At 52.1% G+C, this 22568-nt stretch overlaps 10 protein-coding genes across 10 annotated transcripts; 4 read left to right on the top strand and 6 right to left on the bottom strand.

Annotated features, from left to right (window-relative positions):
* Nucleotides 1-148: 148 nt before the first annotated feature.
* Nucleotides 149-744, top strand: N7511_007906 (uncharacterized protein; the record flags this gene model as incomplete). The annotated part of the gene is made up of 2 exons (XM_057130283.1): nt 149-266; nt 398-744. 2 exons carry the CDS (start codon nt 149-151, stop codon nt 742-744), a joined length of 465 nt encoding a protein of 154 aa, XP_056982066.1.
* Nucleotides 745-1273: 529 nt separating this feature from the next.
* On the bottom strand, nt 1274-2547 carry fdh (formate dehydrogenase (NAD+) FDH1; the record flags this gene model as incomplete). Its single annotated transcript, XM_057130282.1, has 2 exons — nt 1274-2335; nt 2386-2547. 2 exons carry the CDS (start codon nt 2545-2547, stop codon nt 1274-1276), a joined length of 1224 nt encoding a protein of 407 aa, XP_056982065.1.
* A 2101-nt stretch (nt 2548-4648) lies between these two features.
* On the top strand, nt 4649-5806 carry N7511_007904 (sucrase/ferredoxin-like domain-containing protein; the record flags this gene model as incomplete). Its single annotated transcript, XM_057130281.1, has 1 exon — nt 4649-5806. One exon carries the CDS (start codon nt 4649-4651, stop codon nt 5804-5806), a length of 1158 nt encoding a protein of 385 aa, XP_056982064.1.
* Nucleotides 5807-6265: 459 nt separating this feature from the next.
* Nucleotides 6266-9359, bottom strand: N7511_007903 (leucine--tRNA ligase NAM2; the record flags this gene model as incomplete). Its single annotated transcript, XM_057130280.1, has 3 exons — nt 6266-8554; nt 8614-8754; nt 8847-9359. The coding sequence occupies 3 exons, from the start codon at nt 9357-9359 to the stop codon at nt 6266-6268; spliced, it is 2943 nt and encodes a 980-aa protein (XP_056982063.1).
* A 432-nt stretch (nt 9360-9791) lies between these two features.
* N7511_007902 (SDR family oxidoreductase) lies at nt 9792-10916 on the bottom strand (the record flags this gene model as incomplete). The annotated part of the gene is made up of 1 exon (XM_057130279.1): nt 9792-10916. The coding sequence occupies one exon, from the start codon at nt 10914-10916 to the stop codon at nt 9792-9794; it is 1125 nt and encodes a 374-aa protein (XP_056982062.1).
* Nucleotides 10917-11161: 245 nt separating this feature from the next.
* On the bottom strand, nt 11162-13029 carry N7511_007901 (Sec1 family protein; the record flags this gene model as incomplete). Its single annotated transcript, XM_057130278.1, has 3 exons — nt 11162-11800; nt 11850-12875; nt 12925-13029. 3 exons carry the CDS (start codon nt 13027-13029, stop codon nt 11162-11164), a joined length of 1770 nt encoding a protein of 589 aa, XP_056982061.1.
* Nucleotides 13030-13302: 273 nt separating this feature from the next.
* N7511_007900 (lysophospholipid acyltransferase) lies at nt 13303-15137 on the top strand (the record flags this gene model as incomplete). The annotated part of the gene is made up of 4 exons (XM_057130277.1): nt 13303-13324; nt 13375-13419; nt 13480-14598; nt 14653-15137. 4 exons carry the CDS (start codon nt 13303-13305, stop codon nt 15135-15137), a joined length of 1671 nt encoding a protein of 556 aa, XP_056982060.1.
* Nucleotides 15138-16320: 1183 nt separating this feature from the next.
* N7511_007899 (putative serine-rich protein) lies at nt 16321-18537 on the bottom strand (the record flags this gene model as incomplete). Its single annotated transcript, XM_057130276.1, has 1 exon — nt 16321-18537. One exon carries the CDS (start codon nt 18535-18537, stop codon nt 16321-16323), a length of 2217 nt encoding a protein of 738 aa, XP_056982059.1.
* Nucleotides 18538-19760: 1223 nt separating this feature from the next.
* Nucleotides 19761-21052, top strand: N7511_007898 (CAAX prenyl protease RCE1; the record flags this gene model as incomplete). The annotated part of the gene is made up of 4 exons (XM_057130275.1): nt 19761-19794; nt 19865-19905; nt 20016-20396; nt 20510-21052. 4 exons carry the CDS (start codon nt 19761-19763, stop codon nt 21050-21052), a joined length of 999 nt encoding a protein of 332 aa, XP_056982058.1.
* A 776-nt stretch (nt 21053-21828) lies between these two features.
* Nucleotides 21829-22251, bottom strand: N7511_007897 (uncharacterized protein; the record flags this gene model as incomplete). The annotated part of the gene is made up of 1 exon (XM_057130274.1): nt 21829-22251. One exon carries the CDS (start codon nt 22249-22251, stop codon nt 21829-21831), a length of 423 nt encoding a protein of 140 aa, XP_056982057.1.
* Nucleotides 22252-22568: the final 317 nt, after the last annotated feature.

The raw sequence follows: 22568 nt of genomic DNA, 5'->3' as shown, positions 1-22568 counted from the left end.
CTGCAGCTCTGAGCCCCGGACTCTGATTTCTACCCCGTGTTCCAGTCCGCAGACAAAGACAGCTCATACACCAGGCGCAATACCCCTCGCTGCCTGAAGACTACACGCGTTGGCCCGATATGGGATCATCAGGCGTCTTTGCAAAGGCATGCTTCACCCCTATCCAGCGAATCCCACCCCATACTTCCTTCCTAAACCTACATCAAACACCAGCAAGCCTCTCAAAGCCTCTACCTCCACCTCTACTACTTCTACTATTACTGCTAGTTCCACTCTCACCCCAATCCAAACAACCATACCTAAACTCAAACCCGCCCAAAAAAAAACTAAACAAAACAAACAACCAAAACTAACCCACCACTCACCTAATAGACAATTCTAATACCAGCCCTCATAGCCCTAACAATCTATCTCCTAACAACCTGCCTAATCCTCCCAATCTTCCGCCGCTACCACGCCCGCTACTCCCAATACCTCCCCTTGCACAACATATCAGCGCACACCCTCTCCCTCCGCGACCGAATAGCAGACGCGCTAATGCGCTTCTTCCTCCGCTCGCGCGGGGCGCACGCGCACATGGGCGATCACGAAGATGACAATATTAGTATTGATGATGAGGAGGGGGAGATTCTCGTTCGGATGGAGATGGATGCTGCTAGGAGGGAGGTGTTGGAGAGGAGGGGGGGCAATGGGGGGTCTGAGGGGGAGACTGAGTCGGGAGTTGGAGGTTGGGTTTATGGATGATAGTGAGGAGGAGGAGGGGAGTCGGGATGGGATACGTTGATTTGGTGTGGTGGTTTTGGCATTTGGGATCTGTGGATTCTGTGCATTCTTATTTTGGGGTTCAGGTTTGGAGTATGGAGGGTATCGTTATTCATACATGTGTTGGGTGTTTGTGTATAGTTCATTGTGAATATTGCATTATTGGGGCGCTGTATAGCATTTGGTTGTGCTTGGGATAGAGAGATTGTTTTATTTCAGACTGCTTAGAATTGGGAAGATCATACTACTGTACAGTGACATGCTTGAACGTTGAGTTACAGTATATATTCAGCATTGCGTTTGAAATGCTTAACTGGCTCCACCGGGGCTGATCGACGGCTCCACAAGATCATCCTGCACGTTTCAAAAGGCAAATCTGAAAATAGGAATAAAGTAGGGATAGAAAAATATTATTTCATTGGTATCGTGAATGATGCTACCTTTTCAGCATCGCCCATTAGGGCCTATGAACATTCATAAAGAAAAGCATAAAACAGGACTAGGTGCACTTTTACTTGCGCTGACCGTAAGCCTTGGTGGCGTAGTCACCCTTGTGAACAATCAAATCCTCAGGGCGGTAGTCCTCACGACCGGAGAAGTAGCTGTCGAGGATAGCCTTGGTACCGTTGGCGTAGCGGACCTGGGCATCGATGGAAGTACCGGACATGTGGGGGACCATGGCGTTACCACCACCCCAGGGGTGCTCGGCGTAGCGGAGAGGGTGGTCCTTGGGGGCGGGCTGGGGGAACCAGACATCACCACCGTATCCGCGGAGGTGGCCGGACTTGAGGGCCTCGGCGACGTCCTCCTTGACGACAATGGCGCCACGGGCGGTGTTGACGAGCCAAGCGCCGGGCTTCATCTTGGAGATGAGGTCCTTGTTGAAGAGACCGCGGGTCTTCTCGTGCAGGGGGCAGTTGATGGTGACGACGTCACACTGGGCGAGCATCTCCTCGAGGCTCTCGACGCGGCGGCAGCCAATCTCCTTCTCGGCCTCGGCGGAGAGGGGCTGGTAGTCGTAGTACAGGAGCTCCTTGCAGTCGAAGGGCTTGAGACGGCGGAGGACACGCTCACCGATACGGCCGACGGCGACGGTACCGACGACCTTGCCCTCGAGATCGAACTCGTTCTTGGCGACTGCGGCGACGTCCCAGTCACCCCGCTTGATCTGCTCGTGGGCGGGGACGAAGTTGCGGACCAGGAGGAGGATGGTCATGACGACGTGCTCTGCGACGGAGACGACGTTGGAGCCAGTGACCTCGGCCACGGTGATACCGCCGTTGGTGGTGTTGGCGGCGTTGAGGTCAACGTGGTCGGATCCAATACCGGCAGTGACAGCAAGCTTGAGCTTCTTGGCCTTGGCCAGACGCTCGGCGGTCAGGTAGCCGGGGTGGAAGGGAGTGGTGATGATGACCTCAGCGTCGACGAGCTCCTTGTCAAAGGTGGAGTTCTCGCCCTCCTTGTCGGAGGTGGTGACCAGGGTGTGGCCAGCATCCTCGAGCCACTTGCGGATGCCGAGTTCGTTCTCAGTGGTACCAAGCAGAGCAGGCTGCTGCTTGGAGTGCTCACCACCCTATTGCATGTTAGAGATGTTGGAATCATTGCGGGAAGACCATGACTTACGTCGTAAAGAACCAAAAGAACCTTGCCCTGTAGATTGGCGGTGGCAGTTAGCATTCGTGCGCCGGAGATAGCAAAAGGTGACGTCCGAGCGAACGGAGTGGCCTTGAGGCCTGAGAGGAAGGGCCGTGTCAATTGACGGGAAAGGGACCGAGTAAATACCATTGTGAATATGTGTATGAATATGTAAAAAAGAAGTTGAGAGTCAAATCTACTGGAGGTCAGTTGCCTGGTCTTATATGATGCAGTCGATGAAGTCAATCGACCCAAAACGGTGTTGGAGAAAACAGCGGGGGTGGGGCACGCGGGGAGAGATGCATATCAAAACAAGCAAAAGACGGAAGAGTTGAACTTACCAGAGGAAGATGGAAAGGAGGATGTAGAAAGGATGAGAAGGAGCAAATGAGACAGCCAACAGAGCACAATATATAGACCTGTTGAGACACTCCAACTGCGGGACTGGTGTTTCCACCTGTCTCCGCATGAGGGACACGTTGACAAGTGTAACAAGTTTCCCCTTTACGAGGGGGTTTCACCGGCTGATCCCCCGAACCTTGTCAATTGTCCATTGTCAATCCTCGATCGGACACGATGCATGTTACTTGCAGCTCATTCGGATTATGGTTGGCTTACGGTTGACTGTTGGCGAATTGAGATCCCATCTGATAACTACTACTGTACCTAGTACCCTATACCCTAAGTGATCTATTGAAGCTTATAATTATCCCAGATACAGATAGTCTTTGTGAAGACTGATGACCATAATACAATATAGTGAACATTATTCTTAAGAACAAGCTATACAATGACCTGTTACGGATGTTCCCAGCTCCGAACTGACTCGACAGTAAGGTAAACTCGACCACGTAACTGGGTTCAGGTTCCCCGCAGCGGGGTGCTGACATAATGAGGGGTAGCTCTGGATATCGGAGGCAACGGGCACAGGAATCCTATGATGTTCCAGTCTCCAAGTCGGACTGATGGTTCTTTAGTCCCCAAGGTACTAAAAGGTACTAAGCAGATCAAGACCCAGTTGCCTATCGGCCAACCGGCAACCGGCTGCCCATCCTATCTCACGGAAGCCACGCCGAGTTACACCCGCGCTTCTGCCGAAACTCGGCCTTCCCCCATCTCCAACTCTGACCCGCCTCTACACTGCCTCCTCTTGCCTCCTCTGAGGAGGTTGGAGAAAGTGTCCGCACGGGTCCACTGCACTGACAACTAGATTCAGGCCGGACTGCATGACCGGATCAAGAATGAAAAGGGGGGTTGTGGATTGTTTTAATCCACCACCACCCGCGGGCTTCCTGGTCCGTCGTATTTGTTTTGCGCCGTCAATTGCCATGCATGATAACGTTACGAGTTGGGTGACATGTTTGACCTTGCAATGCCCCCGGTCAAGGTTCAGTCGGAGACTTGGAATCAATTGAAAATGCGACTGGACTTCATGACGAGGAGCACAAGAACTCCCGATGGGCAGCGATAATGTCTCTTCGGTGGGCAACGATAACAGCTAACATACCAGCTCCCAATATTACCACCACTTCCATCCACTTCCCTACCCGACGAAGACCACAGGTCAACTATTTCGCGCCAGCGATCAGTACTCCACACGAGGTTCGAGACTCTCGGCGCGTATCCTTGAATTGTCGCATGATCAGCTGCGGGGCAAACCCAGAAGGCTTGTCTGGACACGCTTCATGCTCTGATGGGCTTTCGAGTCGCATTGACCTCGAGTCTCCGAATTTAGGGTCTCAATTGTTGTTGATTTTCTCAGCTCGCAAACCTCCGCTTCGTGGGTGCCTCACGACACCCTTGACACCTTTTCATTTTCGGATACACCACTTGTTCCACAACTGTCATGTGGTAGAGATCACTCTGACATGACCTCAGTTGGCTAGCTTCGGTTTGTTGGAATTACGAGTGAATTTATCTACACTCTGGGATTCATGGGCTTTTAAGAGACGTTCCTCCGATGGTCAACAATTGGAATAAAAAAAAAACAAAGCAGGAATATGAGACAATCGAAAAAAATGTTATATTTCAATCAACATGGGCATATTTGCAACGTTTGATGAGGAGGTTGGAGTGCAACAGAAGACACAAGCGAATGACAGGCGGCGATTGATAATACCGAGCTCCGGTCCGACTCGGACTCTGCGCTCGGAGATAGCAATTCTATTAGTTCTCAACATCCGCGCTGTTACTCTTTTCAACGCTTGATTATATTTCACGATCTTTACTTTCACTTGTATACATTCATGCGATGAGATTGCGACCAACAGCACTACAATCCGTCGCGCGCGACTGGACCGGAAAGACCTGTCGCATCCGCCTGCTATCCACCACTCCAACCCGCAACAGCAGACTACGCGTGCGTCTAGATATCCCTCCTCCATTTCCCGTGACGGAAAAATGTCCAGAACCAAGCTGCGATTGCCCGACGACACCTGCCATGCCCGAGGGCCTTCCAATCGACCACGAGCAAGCATTGAACGGGACAATGGCAGCCTTTACACAGCAACTCCTCGTCTGCACAGGACAACGGGATTGGACAAGTCGCATCGATGAAGACGGCGAGAACCAAGGCTGGGGAAATCTCCTACGAGGAATGAAGCGTCAACTAGGTCGCGGGGGGCCTTACCTAGATGTATGCGATCCCTCGCCCTCAGCTCACTTGCCAGCACAACGAGACCTTGCTAACACACGGAAGCCATTCAACAACGTCCTCACGACAGCCACCTCAATCGCCCCCTCAGCAAGCTCCCCAACAACAGCCTCCGCCTTCCTCTTCCCAAGCTTCAAATACATCCCCTCAATACCCGTAGACACGGCATCCCCCACAAACCCAGACCCAGACCCAAAAGCCGACCTCGTCACATTCATCCGCGCCTACCTACTCCCAAAACGCCTCCACGACATGCACTCCTCCCTCCCCCCGGCAAAACAAGAAGCCATGACGCGTGCCCCCGAACTAACCTCCCACTTCCCCGACGCAATCGACATCAACCACTCGCCCACGATCCTCATCTGCGGCCACGGCGGCCGCGACATGCGCTGCGGCATCATGGCGCCAGCCCTAGAAAGCGAGTTCCAGCGCGTTTTCCAAGCGCGCGGATTCACCGCTGGCAGTGACGGCGCCCAGGCGACGATCGATGCACCAGACCATGTGAATATCGGGCTGATTAGCCATATTGGCGGTCATAAGTACGCGGGTAATGTCATTGTTTATATTCCGCCGGGGATGATGTCTGGCGAGGATGGTTCGGTGCCGCATCCGTTGGCTGGGAAGGGCATTTGGTATGGGCGTGTTGAGCCGAAACATGTGCGGGGTCTTGTTGATGAGACTGTCTTTGGGGGGAGGGTTGTTAGGGATCATTTCCGTGGTGGTATTGATCGGTCGGGGGATATTTTGAGGCTTTAGATTTGGATTGTCGTGAGCTCGGGTGAGTACTGTATGATATAGATTGATTTGTATTGCATATGATAGAGACATTACTGTATATACGCATACTCAAGATACAAATGTATATATGAACTAGCAAGCTGTCTATGTTCCTCAGTGCTGTCCCAGTGCTCTACCTACTCGACCAAGGGCTCATTGCTAATTCCGATTCCTGACTCAATCACCGAGCCAAGCACGTAGAGAGCTGCTTGGTAGCAGACTCGTAGCTTAACCTGTCTACTATTTCATCAAGGTCAAAAGAGCAATAGAGCATAAGCATGAACCACGAAGCTGAGAAATTCCAATTCCAATTCCAATGCAAATGCAAATGCAAATGCAACTGCAATAATATACAATTCTATCCAGATATAACATAATAATACAGACTGAGACCATGGCCATGCCCATGTCCATCTCAATATACAAGTCCCCCTCCGATCAAAACACAACATTGACCAACTTCCCACCCTTGATCACAATAACCCTCCTCCTCTTCTCCCAATCATGCTTCTCACTCAGCCACAATTTCCCCTCAGGAGTCTCCAGCACCCGACTAACAATCCAGTCCTGTTCCTCCTGCGTAGGAGGGGCATTCTTCTTCCCCGCGCTTGTAGTTGGTGAAGCCTTCATGGACGGAATGGTAACCGCACAGCGGGTCTTGCCGTTAACCTGCACGGCGACCTTGACTCCCCCGCGAGCGGATAGGGTCTCTGCCTCGTCTGTCGTGAGGAGGGTGCTTGGCCACGGTGATGTGAGGATTGATGGGATGTTGTTGTTGGGTTTATTGAGTGTCTTGTGTAGGGTTTCCCAGCATTCGGATGAGAGGGCCGGGGCGATGGGAGCCAGGAGACGGAGGAGAGAGGAGATTGTGAGGTAGAGGATTAGAGGGGTAGATGCGGGAGTTGTGTTGAGGGTGTTGGTTAATTTGGTTAGGTCTGAGATGACTGTGTTCAGACTGTAGGGGTTGCTCTCGATGCAGGTTGTGACTGAGGAGATGGTGTTGTGCGTAGCCAGGATGGCGTCTGCGTCTGCGTCGCTCAGGTCGTTTAGGGATGAGGGGAGAGGGGCGGCGTGGCCGGTTGAGGATGAAGGTTGGGCTTCTGCGGGGAGGGAGAATGATGCTGTTGTCAGGGTTTGCTGGGTATCTTGGATGAGCTTCCAGAGTCGGCCGAACCAGCGTTCTATGCCGACGATCTTGGATTCGTCCCATTCTAGGACTTCGCTGACGGGGGCTGCGAAGAGGATCTGGGCACGCGTGGCATCGGCGCCGTACTTGGATGTGCATTCGGTTGGGTCCACGCCGTTGTATTTGCTTTTGGACATCTTCTCGAAAGAAATATTGGGAGTGACTTGGGTTCCCTTGATCAAAGGCTTGTCCGGGCTGGTGAGGTCAACTTCCTCTGGGCGGAGGAATCGGCCAGTTGAGGGCTCGGTGAAGGTCTTGCCGTGGACCATTCCTTGACTGAGAAGAGTTTTGAATGGTTCTGCAGGTGCGTCGGAGGTTCCAGCTGGGAATAGCTCCGATTGAGCGAGGAACTTGTAGATGAACCGGGCGTAGAGGAGATGAAGAATAGCATGCTCGACTCCGCCGATATAGACATCTACTGGCCGTGTTACGGCAGGAGAGAATGGTGCCTCCTTGTTGGCTGAGTCGAGGAACCGAAGGAAGTACCATGAAGAGTCCACAAATGTGTCCATGGTGTCTGTATCCCGTTTAGCTGCTCCTCCACAGCTGGGGCATTCTGTGTGGAGCCATTCATCGGATGATTCGAGAGGGTTGCCCTTCTTTCCTTTAAGCCAGTCTCCCTCGATCTTCGGCAGCTTCACTGGGAGATCCTTCACAGGAACAGGAACAGGACCACAGTCGCCACAGTGGATGATGGGAATAGGGGCACCCCAGTACCGCTGACGACTAATCAGCCAGTCTCGTAGACGCCAGCTCTCAACAAACTCCGCTTGTCCAACCTGCTTGAGGTCATTGACAATGAGCTCGGAAGCTTCCTTGGAGGGCAGCCCAGAATACTTCCCGCAGATGGAAGTCAAGAAGCCCTCTTGGGTGAAAGCCTTGGAGTCAGAGGCTGGGACAGCACAATTTGTCTCGCCGTCCGTTACCTCAGCCTCAACAACGACCGAGATATATTCCGGGTTCACATTCTCCTTGAAGAACGACATATCCCTGGTATCGTGACCAGGAACTCCCATGACGGCTCCTTCGCCATAATCGCTAAGAACATAGGGCGCCACGAAAACAGGAAGCTTCCTCGACAACTGTGAACTTTCTGTGTCAATTTTGCGCAGAGGATGAGACACTTCCACGTCGGATAATTTGTATCCAGCCTTTGAGTCTGGCGGAAGTGAAGCAGCTTCGCTCAAAAACTTGCTGAGAGCTTCATCCTTCTCCGCAGCCTTGAGCACAATAGGATGACTCAACGAAAGAGCAAGATATTCCACCCCATACAAGGTATCCGGCCGAGTCGTAAAAACATCCACATTGACCTCCTCGCCCCCATTGCTGTTCACAGTAACGGGGAAAGTAACCTTGGCCCCATAAGACTTCCCAAGCCAATTCCGCTGCATGGAAAGGACACGCTCCGGCCAACCACCAGCAAGGGAATCAAGATCCTTCAGCAGCGCTTCCTTGAATTCAGTAATACGGAAGAACCACTGCTTCAAATTCAACTTCTCAACCTTTGCACCAGATCTCCACGAGAACCCATTGGCATCAACCTGCAAATGAATTAGACAACAGACAACACAAAACACACACATCCCAACCCAAGACTCACCTGCTCATTCGCCAAAACCGTCTTATCAACCGGATCATAATTGACCAGTGCCTCAGCCTGATACGCCAAATCCTTCTGATAAAGCATCAGGAAGATCCGCTGGGTATGTTCATAAAACTCCGGAGAGCACGTCGCCAATTCCTACAGACAAATCAATTAGCCCAATCCAACAAGTCATCCACAATCCAATCCAATCCAGCAAAAGGTTCGAGGGTGATAATTCAGAGACATACCCTCTCCCAATCAAACCCAGCAGATATACACCCAAGCTGCTCCTTCATGCGATCGATATTCTGCCCCGTCCAAACACCCGGATCAATCCCCCGCTCAATAGCCGCATTCTCCGCCGGAAGACCAAACGCATCCCATCCCATCGGATGAAGAACGTCATGCCCGCGCATTTTGTAGTACCGCGCTAGGACATCGGAGATCGTGTACACACGCAGATGGCCCATGTGCAGGGTTCCGGAGGGGTAGGGGAACATGGAGAGGATGTAGGATTGGGGTTTGGTTGATTTGGTTGGAGATAGAGATTGAGATTCTTTGGCGGCAGTCATCCGCTCTGCAGTCCATTTTTCTTGCCATTTCTTGTCCAGTCTCGGGAGGTCGAGTTTGGTCAGGGTGGTTGCTGTGCTTGTGTGTCGGAGTAGCGTGGATGCATTGTAGGGTTTGAGGTGATTTGGGCGCGCGCGGAGTCGGGTTTGCGCGAGTGCGCTTGGGAGGCGCGTTCGGAGGAGGGATTGCATTGGGCGCTTGGGGTTGAGGCAATTTATTGTTTCATTCTGGGTTGTTCGGGGGGTTAAGGTTGGAATTAGGATTGGAGGTTTGCTTTTGGTTTGCGCATCTTCAATTCTCCCCGGAGGTCGGATAGCTTTAGCCCTATTTTGGACTAGCGTTGGTATTTTGACTTGCAGTCTAGTCGGTTGTTTATAGTACGAGCAGTTCATTGTCTAGGGTTTAGGCCTCTGTAACATATTTCCTGGGCTTTTCTATCTGCTGCTTTTATGAGGGCGCTCAGAATCAGGCCGAGTAAATTTCAGTCTGAGCTCAGACCCAGTGAGCTGAGATACTCGACAATATAGCTCTTTGGCATATCCAATTCTATATACTTCGTATAGCGTCCACTATGGCATCCTGGGTATCATATATAAAAAAATCCAAACAATCAAACCATCGCCTCACTCCGCATCAGCCCCTTCACCCAAAGACCTCTCCCTCGGCTGTGTCTCCCCCAACGGAAAACTAAGATGCTTCCAATCCTCAATCTCCTCAATAATACACTTCAACCGATCCCGTATACTCTCCACCGCATAAGTGCCCAAAATCAACCTCAAAGGCGGATAAGCACAATGCCCAAGCTGCCAAACCAAATGCGCCGCCTTGACCGCACTAGCAGGCTGCTTATCCCCCAGCCACATCAACATGCGTCGGGCATGGGCCGCCGGCGACGTAGAAGTATTATACGGCTCACTGGGCGGCTTGACCAAGAAATGCCCATACAACGGCAACGGCGACGATAAATGATGCTCGGACGGATTCGCCGCCAACGCAGAAGGCGAAACCAAGTCCCCGATGTCATCGCGACGCATATGTCCCGGCTCAACAAGCGTACCCTTAATATTGAAGCTATCAACTTCATAAAGCATACTCTCCATCAAGCCCTCCACGGCATACTTGGACGCACAGTACGGGCCCAAGCCCGGCACGCCCAGCGCACCACTCGTAGAACTGAAGATCAGATAGCGGCCGGCGCGGCGCTGTCGGAAATGCGGCAAGGAGAGCTGGATCATATTCAAGGTGCCGGTAAAGTTGGTCTCGAATTGGTTGCGGATGTCGTATTCGTCTTGGTCTTCGCAGGCGCCGATGACGCCGTAGCCGGAGCAATTGGCGATTACGTCGATGCGGCCGAAGTGGGCGATTGTTTGGTCGATTACGCGTTTGACGGTTGGGCGTGCGCGCACGTCGCAGAGGAGCCCCAGGCAGTTTTCGTGTTCGGAGGAGAGCTCGCGCATTGCTTCGGGGCTGTTTTCGTAGGTGCGGCCTACGGCTGCTACCAGGTCGTTGTGGGCGAGTGTGGTTTTAACTAGGGAGCGGCCCATGTGGCCTGTTGCACCGAAGATCTGGGGGTTTGGTGTTAGTTGGGGAGGTTTGGGAGTTTGGAGAGTGCTTGGTGGGGTTGGGCTTACCAGCCATACGAGGGGTTTGGGAGGGTTCTGGGGGCTTGGAGGGTCTGTTGTTGATGGGAGATTCAGAGTTGGTTCGCGAGGAGCGGGCGAGGTGGCACCTCTTGGTGATGTTTCCATTGTTGGGTGGGAGAAGAGAGGAGGAGAAGAGGAAGAGGTGGAGGAGAGAAGATGGCTCTCCGCATTCTCCGAGACCCACTTGGGTTTATACTCTTGTTTTTTGGTCTTTTTGGACTTTTAGCATAGGATCAGTTGTGAAAGAATACCTATTTTGTTTCTATGACGACACTCTACTCTGAAACTATTGTAAAATCACTGTAAAACAGAGACATCATATTCCATTACCATATACACCGGCAATTCCATTATCGACCGACCTCCCGTCGCAGCCGTCCCGCAGCTGTCGAGGGTCCCGGTTCGGGCCAACTACTTACAGCATCATCAACCTCCTCCAGGAATGTGGTACTATTGTGAATAGAAGTGCTACCAAGGACAACACGCACTCCTGGAGAGCTAGCATTGACCTGGGCAACCATCTTGGCCTCTTCATAGGTGGCACCACCGACCATGAAAATGATGATATCTTGTGGCTTGTCTCTCGTGTGGCCACTGCCTTCCAGGAAGGGATACTGCAACTCCTTCAGTCGTCCTTTGATGAGGTTTTGTAGTGTCACCTCCAAACGAGGTGAGTGCTGTGTGTAGACGTTCTCTACTCCCTTGAGGCCCTTGAAGCGGTCTCTGGCGCCGGAGAAGAATGATGTTGATTCGAAGAGGTCTGAGAAGCCGCCGGCGACTGGGGGGGCCTGGAGGGAGTGGTGGTAAGTAAGCAGCTTAGGGATGATGGCCGCACGGTTGGCTGGGACATCGCCTGCTGTGACAAGAAGATCAAGGAGGATTGGAAGGGCATTGTTGGGTTGCTTCTCGTAGCGAAGTGCATAGAGAGCCACCAAGCGCAGCTTGCTATCAGCTGGAACATTGGGTAATGGAATAATTCGTTGCAGAGACTAAAGCATAGTGAGTATTAGAGCGAAACATCCAAGTCTTTGTACGTACCTTCAGATCATTGGAATGGTTATCATTGCAAGCCAAGCTCTGTTCTAGTTCACTCACGTCGAGGAGACTTTCCTCGCCAACGCGCCGACTGAGCTCACCTACCAAGGTGACATGCTTGCTCACATTACCCGAGAGCTTGCGGAACTCGGGATAATCCTCCACGAAACGTTTCATATCCGCAATAGAGTCAATGTTCGCACTACTCTGCGTTTTGGTCTGGTATTGTTCGACATATTCTTTGATATTCTGTCCCAGATCACCAAAGTTCTGGTACATGTTCTTCTTAAAAAAGGGGTCCTGGTCCTGAGCCAAGACAATCTCCTTGAGCTCTGGTCGGATCTCTGGCACATCCCGAAGATCCACGCGGCCATTATTGATGCCAAGTAGTTCATGTACCATGGCCTGATATGTCCACTGCGTCAACAGCGGGGTGATAGGATCATCGCGGCGGTCAAGAACGAGGAGGATAGGCGGTGTATCCGTCCGGCGGAAATTAAACAGCTGCTCCTCCTGCGTGATGTGGTATCGGACCTCTGTCGCTAGCTTTCTAGCTAACACACTGTTCTTCTCGTATCGAATGAGAGGGTTTTTCTTTAGTGAAAGCAGGAGTGCCAATACACCTTCGGTGGCTCTTTGTAGAGAATCAGGGTTCCACAGATCGGGCGACTGGGTCCATATCCGCTGCAGGGGGAAGCCCTGACCTAATGAACATAGATCTGGGTTTATAACCAGAAAGTCGGCGAATTGTTCTTGCACTGACTGGACCACTTCGTGGCTATCTGCCTCTGCGAGCCGCTCGAGAGCGGATTTGCGGATGATGTTGCTTAAGTAAATGTAGTATTCGCCGTATTTGGGATCTCGGAGTTCATCAATTAGGAATTGGATCGAAGTGGGTGACGGGCGCACGAAGCACAGACAGCGCAGGTGGCGCATCTTCTCGCGCGCGGCATTGTCCAGGCGATCGATGAGATAGACCTCGTGATTAAGCAGGGCGGATTGGGTGATGGCAGTTGAGACGATGGGAACCTGTGATCAGTCAGCGCGAGTCAGCAAGTAACAGCCGAGTATATCCCACGGTCTCACTATCAAGAAGCAAGATCTTCATCTTGGAAGCTCCTGAGGACTCGCCCACGGTAACCATCTTGGAGATGTACCCCGAGGCAGCCGCGACGACATCCATGATGGGATTGAGAAGAAGACTGCTGATAGGTATCCAAGCACAGATCCCACTCTGTTAGGCCAAAATGACAACTGCAACTGCAACTGCAACTAGCAACGGACAACTGACAAGAAGGTTGAAGATGAGTTGTGGAGATGGCGGGACGCGGGAAGTTGTTGGGGGCTTCCGCTTTCCACATGACGAAGCTACTACTTTTTTTCTCTCCTTTCTTGTTTCTTCCTTTCTTCATGTTCTGATCTCCTCGATTTTCTTCGTCTTCTCTGTTAGGTCGACATGTTGCCCTACATAGACCAGAGTGCGTTCCCTCTAAGCTTTCCAAACAACCTCGACTGACTCTCCCCGCAGTATTCGAGCTGCCAGCTCGGCTCACTGGCGCATCAGTTGATGAGCGTACGAACCTCCGTCTCCATGATTTCCGGCCTTGTTAGCAGTTTCTGACCACAGCTCCAGTCAAGCTGATCGGCTCCTTCCTACTCTCCTACCCACTCGCAGCCCTGCTCAAGCGTATTCCCGATGCCCAGCCCTGGAAAAAGAATGCCTTCATTATTGGTGTGTCGTTGTTCTACCTGGTTGGCTTGTTCGACCTGTGGGATGGTCTTCGCACCTTGATGTACAGTGCCGCGGGTACCTACGCCATCGCATACTATGTGGACGGATCTTTGATGCCCTGGATTGGATTTTCCTTCCTTATGGCCCATATGTCGGTCAACCACATCTACCGTCAGATTGCCGACGAAGCACACGCGGTTGATATTACCGGCGCGCAAATGGTTCTTGTCATGAAGCTCACTTCTTTCTGTTGGAATGTCTACGACGGCCGTCGGCCCCAGGCTCAGCTGTCGGATTCGCAGAAGTACTCTGCCATCACCCAGTTCCCGAGCATCGTGGACTACCTGGGCTACGTGATGTTCTTCCCCTCCCTTTTCGCCGGCCCATCCTTCGAATATGTGGACTACCGCCGTTGGATCGATACCACACTGTTCGAAGTCCCTCCAGGAACTGACCCGTCCAAGGTGCCCGCTACCCGCAAGAAGCGTAAGATCCCTCGCAGCGGAACCCCTGCTGTCAAGAAGCTGGCCATTGGACTGGTCTGGATCTTTGCCTTCATCCAGCTTGGCGCGTACTTTACCACCGACTTTGTGCTTTCGGATTCTTTCCTGCAATACTCTTTCCTGCGTCGCGTATTCACCGTACACATGGTGGGCTTCACTGCGCGCCTGAAGTACTATGGCGTCTGGTCTCTGACCGAGGGTGCCTGTATCCTGTCCGGCATGGGATACAACGGCTTCGATCAGACCACTGGCAAAGTATTCTGGAACCGACTAGAGAACGTCGATCCCTGGGGTCTGGAGACGGCGCAAAACTCGCACGCGTACCTCGGCAGCTGGAACAAGAACACCAACCACTGGTTGCGCAATTATGTCTACCTCCGCGTGACCCCCAAGGGCAAGAAGCCCGGTTTCCGCGCCAGCATGGCCACCTTTGCCACCAGTGCCCTCTGGCACGGCTTCCACCCAGGATACTACATGACATTTGTCCTTGGATCATTCATCCAGACCGTAGCAAAGAGTACGATCCCCTCCCATCCCCCTCCTCAAACCTTCAGCTAACTGACCAACCCAGACTTCCGCCGCTACGTCCGCCCCTTCTTCCTCACTCCAGACGGATCAGCCCCAATGCCAAACAAGCGCTACTACGACATCCTCAGCTGGCTCGCAACCCAACTGACTCTCTCCTTCACTGTCCTCCCCTTCATCCTGCTCAGCTTCAACGAGTCCATCACCGTCTGGTCAAGAGTCTACTTCTACGGAATCGCCAGCACCCTCTTCTCCCTCGGAGCCTTTGCCTCCTTCTCCCCACTGAGAAAATACCTCGTGTCCGCACTGAAGCGTCGCTCCCGTCCAGCCGTCGGACGCAGCGTCAGCACCGACTCCGTCCGCCCGCCGGTCCTGGGTCTGCCAAATGACCCGGAGCGGGACTTTGACGAGGCCGTCCAGGAAATCAAGAATGAGATTGACGCTAGAGCGAGACGCGGTAGTGTTGCTACCATGCCTACCGGTCAGGAACTGAAGAATGCCGTTGAGCAGAAGATTGGTCGGAAACTGTGATGATACATTGTGTATTCAGCGCTGTTCCGGTTTCGGTGCCAATTTTGGTATTGGTATCGGAGGGAGACTGTGGTAGATGAGTTGGATCTTGTATCTTGCATAAACGGGGATGGTGGTTGGATTAGAGGTGATGTTGCGGGCTTGATTTCGGGGTCGTTTGCAAATAACATAGGTGCGTTGGAGCGTTCAGCGTTGGAATGTCCTTGGTGTATCTTTATCTTTCAGTTCTCTGTTTATCTTAATCTTGGGTTTTGACGTTCAACGCGATTATGGTGAAGGTGGTGATAAAATGGGGTTAAGTCAATCGAGTTGAGTTTGTCCTTTGCTGAAGACAGCCATAAATCAACTTAACACATTGAGCCATACGAGTAAGTTAAGTGATGGGTGAGATGCTACTCCCACAACGAAAGGAGCCCAAGACTGGAGAAGTAACAGTAGGCCTCGAAACTGGAAGAATAAAATAATCGAATGAAATATGAAACTTAATAAGGATATGTATAACACAGGATGGGGCGTAAGCCCGATAGATAATAAGGCAAGCAGCTAGCTAAAAGCCAATACTATATCAATATCAATAAAATCAAATCAAACAAACAACGATTCAGAAAAGGTCAAAAACAAGTCAAAAGGGGTAATGAGTAGCGTATGTCCAATACATGGAGCACAGCCAATAAAAAAAGCTTGAAGGCGCCATGCAGAGCATAGAAGAGAATCCCGGAAAACAGCAGCAAGGCAGTGTAGAAACAAGATGGGATATTATGTGCGTTGAATCGTGTCGTGGTCGTGTCAATGTGTGCAGAGAAGGGAATTGAAGATGTCACTGGGTAAAAGGAGGAAAGAAGGGGTAAAAAATAAGAGGTGTCTGTAGTAATGATGAATCAAGGACGATAAATGATCGAACAAGACAGGTAGAAAGAAAAGAAACCAGCCAAACGGATTGTTGGGGAGGGCTACAAGCCCGTGTTGAAAGTGAGTGAGTGGATCAAATCACAGAAAAAAAAAGAAAAAGAAAACATCAGAGGGATGGTTTTGAGAAAGAAAGATGCAAGCAAGTAAGTCCAAGTCGTAAGAGCATTAAATGAGAGATGTCGAGTCAAGTCGAATCAAGTCGCCGGCCATGATCCAAGAGAGAGAGAGAGAGAGATGGATCATGGTCGATGGATACCGTGGTATAGAGCAAGAATTAGAAGCCGGTAGTAGTTCCAATAACAGCCAGAACAATCTGCAAGAAGGGGTCATTAGCCAAGAATCCAACAAAGTAGAACCAAACCCAGTAGGCAGAACTCACAATCACAACAATAACAACAACTCCCAGCGAGATCATCCAGCGATTAAGATTCCTCCACCAGCGAGCATTCTCATAGCGCCTCTGCTGCAAATTCATACACTGCACCTCAAGGGCAGCCTCAACATCCGACTCGGACTCATACTCGACCATCTCAGGCGCCATCTTCGGTTTCGGCGGGAGAGGCAGAAACGCAGCAACACACCAGGCCAGAGGGAAAATGAAACCCAGACAGAAAGAGTAGACCTGGATATTGCGGCGTCCGAAGAACGGCTCGTTCCGCGAGTCCAGGGAGGGCGGTCTCCAGATACTATTTGAGTGTTGCAGAACTCGGCGATCCGGGAACAGATGCGGAGACCAACTGTGGTGTAGTCTGTAGCGGCTGTTGACGAATTCGCCGTGTTCTGGTTCTGGGGAGGGGACCCAGTGAGCGCGTGGATCGCGGGGGTCGCTTTCGATGCGGCGTTGGGGGATTAAGTTTACTGTGCTGATGGGTGCGCGCACTGGGGACACAGGTCTTTCTCTTTCTGGTTCTGTTTCTCTGTCTGGGGATCGGGGCCTGGGGATGTTGAGGGGTGTGGGCATGAGGTTGAAGTTGAAGGTGCTTGAGTTGGATGTTCCGGGGCGAATAGAGGATGGACGACTGGCGTCGATCATTGAGAGCGTTGAGTTCAGGCCCATTGGCTCGCGGAGGTAGTAGACCTTTGCCCAGGTTGGGAGGATGTTGAGGATAGTGCTGGAGCCTGTGCCAGGGCGTTGCGAGCGGTTGCTGTTGCTTCGCTTGGAGCCGGAGGAGAGGCTTTGAGCGAAGATTGGTCGTACGGGGAGGTTTGTCAGGCTGTCCAGACGCTCTTCGTCGCTGTCGTTGGAGGACTCGACGAGCCATACCGAGGATCGAGTGTTCTCGTTCTTGAGCGCTGCTGGTTGAGGTGGCGAGGGTGCGGCCATCTCTGCGTCTGAGGAGGTTTCCGCTTGCGCGGCCAGGTTGCTCAATTCATCTGCTGACCAGATTGAGGAGACGGTGGACAGGTGAGGGTTCCATCGGCCGGAGGCTGGACCTGGCGTGAAGTCGCGCTCGGGGGTGGCTGAACTGGCGGCGCGAGAGCTTGTTGACGACGGGGCGCGGATACGCGGGTATTGAATTGGAACGCCGCTGTCGATGGCTGCCTGTAGGTCAGATGCTGAACGGAGACTGCGCGAGGAAGATGTCGCGGAACGCGATCGGCTGCCTGATGGGGCGCGCGATGTTGACCGGAAGGACGCCACGGACTGCCAGGGTGGGCTGGACCGGAATGATGGCGAGCGATAGCTCAATTGCTCGGACGAGGCGGTGTTGATCCAGGGGGCGGCGCCGGCGTGTCTTACCACGGTGCCGCCTGAGTTGTACGACGACAGCGAGTTTCTTCTGGGGTCTGACTCGGAGGAGGCCGTCGCAGGACGGAAGTTCATGCTCGAGTTGTCCAGCATGACAAAGTTAGGACTTGACGGAGCACCAATCTGCTCTAGGTTCGGGCTGGAGAAGCCCATTGATTCTACGGAGCCTTGGGAGGACTGGGGCGAAGTGGGCGGCTCTGAAAGGACTGCCTTGATTGTTGGCGTGGCAGTCGGCAGCACTATCATCTCATCGTCCGAATATTCCGGCTCTGAGCTGTCGCATCTCCAGTCGCGTGCTTTACCGGAACCCATCTCGGGCAAAGACGACTTGCTCGAGGTTGGATCCTCATCCCACAGCTGCGGCGGCGAGTGGCCGGTATCAACGGTTGACGACACATCCCAACTCTCTCCAATGGAATGATCACGCGGGCTGTTGAGACTGGTCGGGCTGTTGGGAGCGGTGCTCTGGCTGAAGGATGGCGAGGAATACGCCGATGTGGAGGGACCTAGGTGATGATCTGAATAGCTAAACCCGGTGTCTGAGATGTACTCTTGCTGGCCTTTGCCCGGCATGGGTAGCAGAATCTGCTCGGGCTTGGTCGGGAAGGGCGTCGCGGTATACATGTCGACATCTTCCTGGTCCACCATGCGCAACGACCGAGTTGGTGATCTTTCATTCGTGTGAGCTGAACTGCGCTCTTGCAATGCCCTCCGCACGCGCGAGGTCCGGGGAGAAGACATGGTGCGTGAGTGTGTCGACGACTTACGGCATTGAGGAAGTCAAGATTCAAACTTGCTACACGATAAACACAACCAAAAGAATGACAGGGGAATGCTGATAATGCGAGAAATGAATGGTAAGGAATGTATGACCCAGGAGGATCGAGATCGCGGGTCTAGAGGCCGAAATTCATCAAAAGAGTGTGGGGACGTGCAGTCGTCAAGATTAGTTCGTTTCAGACATCGAAAACCATTAAAAGAGCGAAAGGGCGCAATAAACAACAACAAAGCATACGACAGGAAGCAATGAAAAACCGAACGTGAGACAGTCGAGGGAAGGGGGAGAGGAATTTTGTTGCCCAGCGGTGAACGAACGCCTATCACCCCCTTCTAGGGGTGCAGCTTGCATGGGCTCCAGTTTCCGACGACTCCGCGACTCAGGAACCGTTGACATTGGGGAGGCTTGACTCGATAGGTCGAGGTGCGTTCAAGACTGCCTCCAGACTCTGCCAGCCGGTCTCTCCAGACTGCCTCTAGCCTGCCTCCAGACTCTCTCACCCGACCTCCCGACTCGCACCCCAGCCTCCAGAATATAATGTGTGTCGACTACTGTCAATATACGTTCGGACTTGCAGATGGCATGCCCGATCAGCAGGTACTAGACGCAGCCTTTTCGGTTTTTCCCAAGTCTAGTGCTCATCCAGTGGAGACGGATGTGTTGTCTCGACTAGGATCGGTTTGGCTAGCGCCTGCGTGTCTGACTGTCCTGCCACCCTTGACAGGCAATAATATGAAGCTCCCTCAATAATTGTGCTACCACCTGCTTGTGCTCTCGTGAATCGGAGAATTATCATCCACGAGCCCCTCGCATTGACTCAGGTTAAATGAAGATGGGACTCCAGGGGGAGGAGACCGATCACATTGACGCTCGGTCCACCGGTTCAAGATATAGATAGATTTGTCCTCGACTGGTCCCTGTACAGTAACCGTATAGACATGGGTATAGATTTGATGTTCTAACTCGTGATTGAGAGGTTCGAAGTATACAAATGAAGTCAACAAAACACCCAAACTAGCAGCAAACTGTCCATGGCTCGTGGTGACAATACCGTACTGTAACACATCACTAACAGCCAATCACAGTCTCTCTGGTCACCCCCCTGTATACCGTAATAACAACAAAGCAACGTCCCAAACCAACTCTTTTCCGCGGCTCTCGATACTTCCCCAACTGCGATCTCAACATGGCTCCTGTCAGCATGTTGGCTCGTATCAAGAGTCTGTACAAAAAGCAAGGCATGTAGCATCCCTCTCATCCATAAATCCCAAACTAACACCCCCCATCCAGATGAACCAGCGCTGTCAAATCAGACGGTCGCTCTTTTCTCAGTATGTAAAAAAGAAACAGCCAACTGAAAACCAACCCCAGCAAAAAAGAAAGAAAGAAAACAAAAAGAAGATTAAGAAAAAAAAAACACCCTCAAATCTAACACCCCCAGGTCCTGCTCACATTACTCTACGTGGTCCCATTCTACCTGTCCCCAACGACAAGACCATCGCCAAGCCTAAGCCGCGATGCACCCTCCGTCATCAGGGCCCGCATCCGCACCGTGACAGGTTCCTGCATCTTCAGCTCGGGAATCGTGCTCTGGCTCGCCGTAGAAGAAGGCAACACCTCCCTCGCAGCCGGCCTGCGCCTCCTCGGCTGGTGGCCCGTCGGCGTGCTCGAAGTCGTCCGCACGCTCCTGTTAACCGCCATTCTCTTTACGGGCCCGCTCTTCGAGCGCGGCATCGTCGAGGGCGAATGGCGAGTCTGGTTCCGACGCAGCAAGCTCTCAGAGAGTCTGGGTGGCTGGATCGGATGGAGGAATTACGTCGCCGTATGTATCACTAATTGAATTGGCATTCGGATCTGCATTTGAACATGGTTTCTCGAGACAGTTCCATTCCATCCCATCCCATTCTATCATTGCTGATATCCTATATCCCGCAGGGCCCGATTACCGAAGAAGTCATGTTCCGCTCGGCCATCATCCCCCTGTATCTCCTGGCGCAAGAATCGCCGGGCCGGATTGTCTTCATTGCGCCGTTGTATTTTGGCATTGCGCATATCCATCACTTCTATGAGTTCCGGCTGACGCATCCCGATACGCCTGCGCTGGCGGCGTTGGCGCGCTCGCTCTTCCAGTTTGGGTACACGACGATCTTTGGCTGGTATGCGACGTTTGTCTATTTGCGGACGGGCTCGTTGCTGGCTGTGATTGTGATCCACAGCTTCTGTAACTGGTGTGGGCTGCCGCGGTTCTGGGGTCGTGTGGAGCCTGGGGAATTGATGGGCCCGCCTTTTATGCGTGGCAAGGAGGATTCCGAGGGGAGTGAGGGTGAGGGTGGGGTTGGGGATGGGTCGCTGGGTGTTGGGTGGACGGTTGCGTATTATGTGCTTCTGGTTGTGGGGGCTGTTGCGTTTGCGCAATGTTTGTGGCCGTTGACGGAGTCTTATCATGCTCTGGTTTCTTTCTCCGGGAAGTCTGTTTAGGTGGATTGGACATGGATATGACATGGTTATGGATATGGATTTGGACATAGTTGAGCTCTTCCTGTTGGGGCTGTGCCATAGAGATAGGCGTTTCTTTTTCTTTGTTCGGAGGTCTCTTCGTTTTACAATTTCTGTTTATAGTTAGTCGGCTGGACCATGGGATCTGTTATCCTTCAGCTGGTATGCATTCGAATATACTGTATGCTTTCAACGATTACTTTCAGATGAACAAGTTGCACAAGCGCTTGATTAAATCGGGAATATATCACTTTAACCCACTAACAGAGCAAACTCACGTCCGACATGTACTGTCAGTCGGACGGATGCAACCAGATCGCACCTCGTGGGGATTCAAGTAAAAAATAAAGAGACAATATTACCAATGCATACTTAGTAGACAGCAATGTCCATAATTATTGATCTCGAGTGGAAACTGAAAAGCGGTCGACTGAGCGAGGGGTTGAGTAGTTCAACTGACTACACCCTGCCGATATATATAGCGTAACAGGTCCCCCTAACAACCAATTATTGCATACAGCGGGTTTGAGAGAAATATCAAAGTAAATAAAATAGAAGCCAGTATATATATATTCTCTATTACCTTTTCTCAAAATGTCAGCATAATTCAGCAAGTTATCAAAAACAACTGGAGAGAGAAGTTAGTTTCCGCATAAAAGTAAACCGTGTCAAGGAGACCATTCTTCACAACCCTAACCCTAACCCTCCTAAATCTATATCTATATCTATATCCATATATATATATATATATACCAAACCTACCCCCCCCAAAGCAAAGCCCCATCAATCATCTCCGACCAACCCCCCTCCTCCCCCTCCCTCACAACCTCCCGCCCCAGCGCAAGAATCTGCTCCCGATTCCTCTTCCACCCCAACGCAAAAGCCGAATTCATACCTCCATTAAAGAACCCAATAAAGTTCTCACAGACCGTCCGACACAGCGGCTGCTCGAGATGCATCGCAAAGCCCGCCACTCTCAGATCCTCCGTCTTGGCCGCCAATTGGGCGAGATTGTCTACGATTTCGGCGCGTTTCGCCGGCGTGATGTTCTTTCGGGTGCGGAGGTCTCGGTGCTGCTCGCGGAGGGAGTCTAGGAAGTCAGCGCGCATGTTTAGGTAGTCTTTTTCGGCGCCGACTGCGTCTCGGCGGACTAGGGTGCGGCGGATTTTGGGGAAGGACATCTTGGGAGTGTGTTTGGGGGTGGGGTTGATTGTTCGGATTGTCATATGTTTTATGGTTAGTGTGATAGTGATGGTCTGTGGATTGCTGATATTGTGTATGTAGGATGTGGAATTGGCTGGTATGTGCCGATGGGTTCTCGAGGATGGGGTGGGATCCATGGTGTTCTTTATACTGGCTGTGGGTGCTGTGAGTTGACGACAAGTAGCTGGTATAGACATTGAAACGTTGGATGGGGGTGTATGAGAACAATAGACGTGATAAAGGGCATTCTCCGGACTCTTTGTTCTGGTCTGATGTTGAAGGTATTCGGTGTCCG

This window comes from Penicillium nucicola (genome assembly GCF_028828085.1).
Source record: "Penicillium nucicola strain IBT 29836 chromosome Unknown utg000008l, whole genome shotgun sequence".
Taxonomy (NCBI): domain Eukaryota; kingdom Fungi; phylum Ascomycota; class Eurotiomycetes; order Eurotiales; family Aspergillaceae; genus Penicillium; species Penicillium nucicola.
The sequence above is the reverse complement of the archived record's forward strand: the minus strand, read 5'-3'. Positions and strand labels throughout refer to the sequence as shown.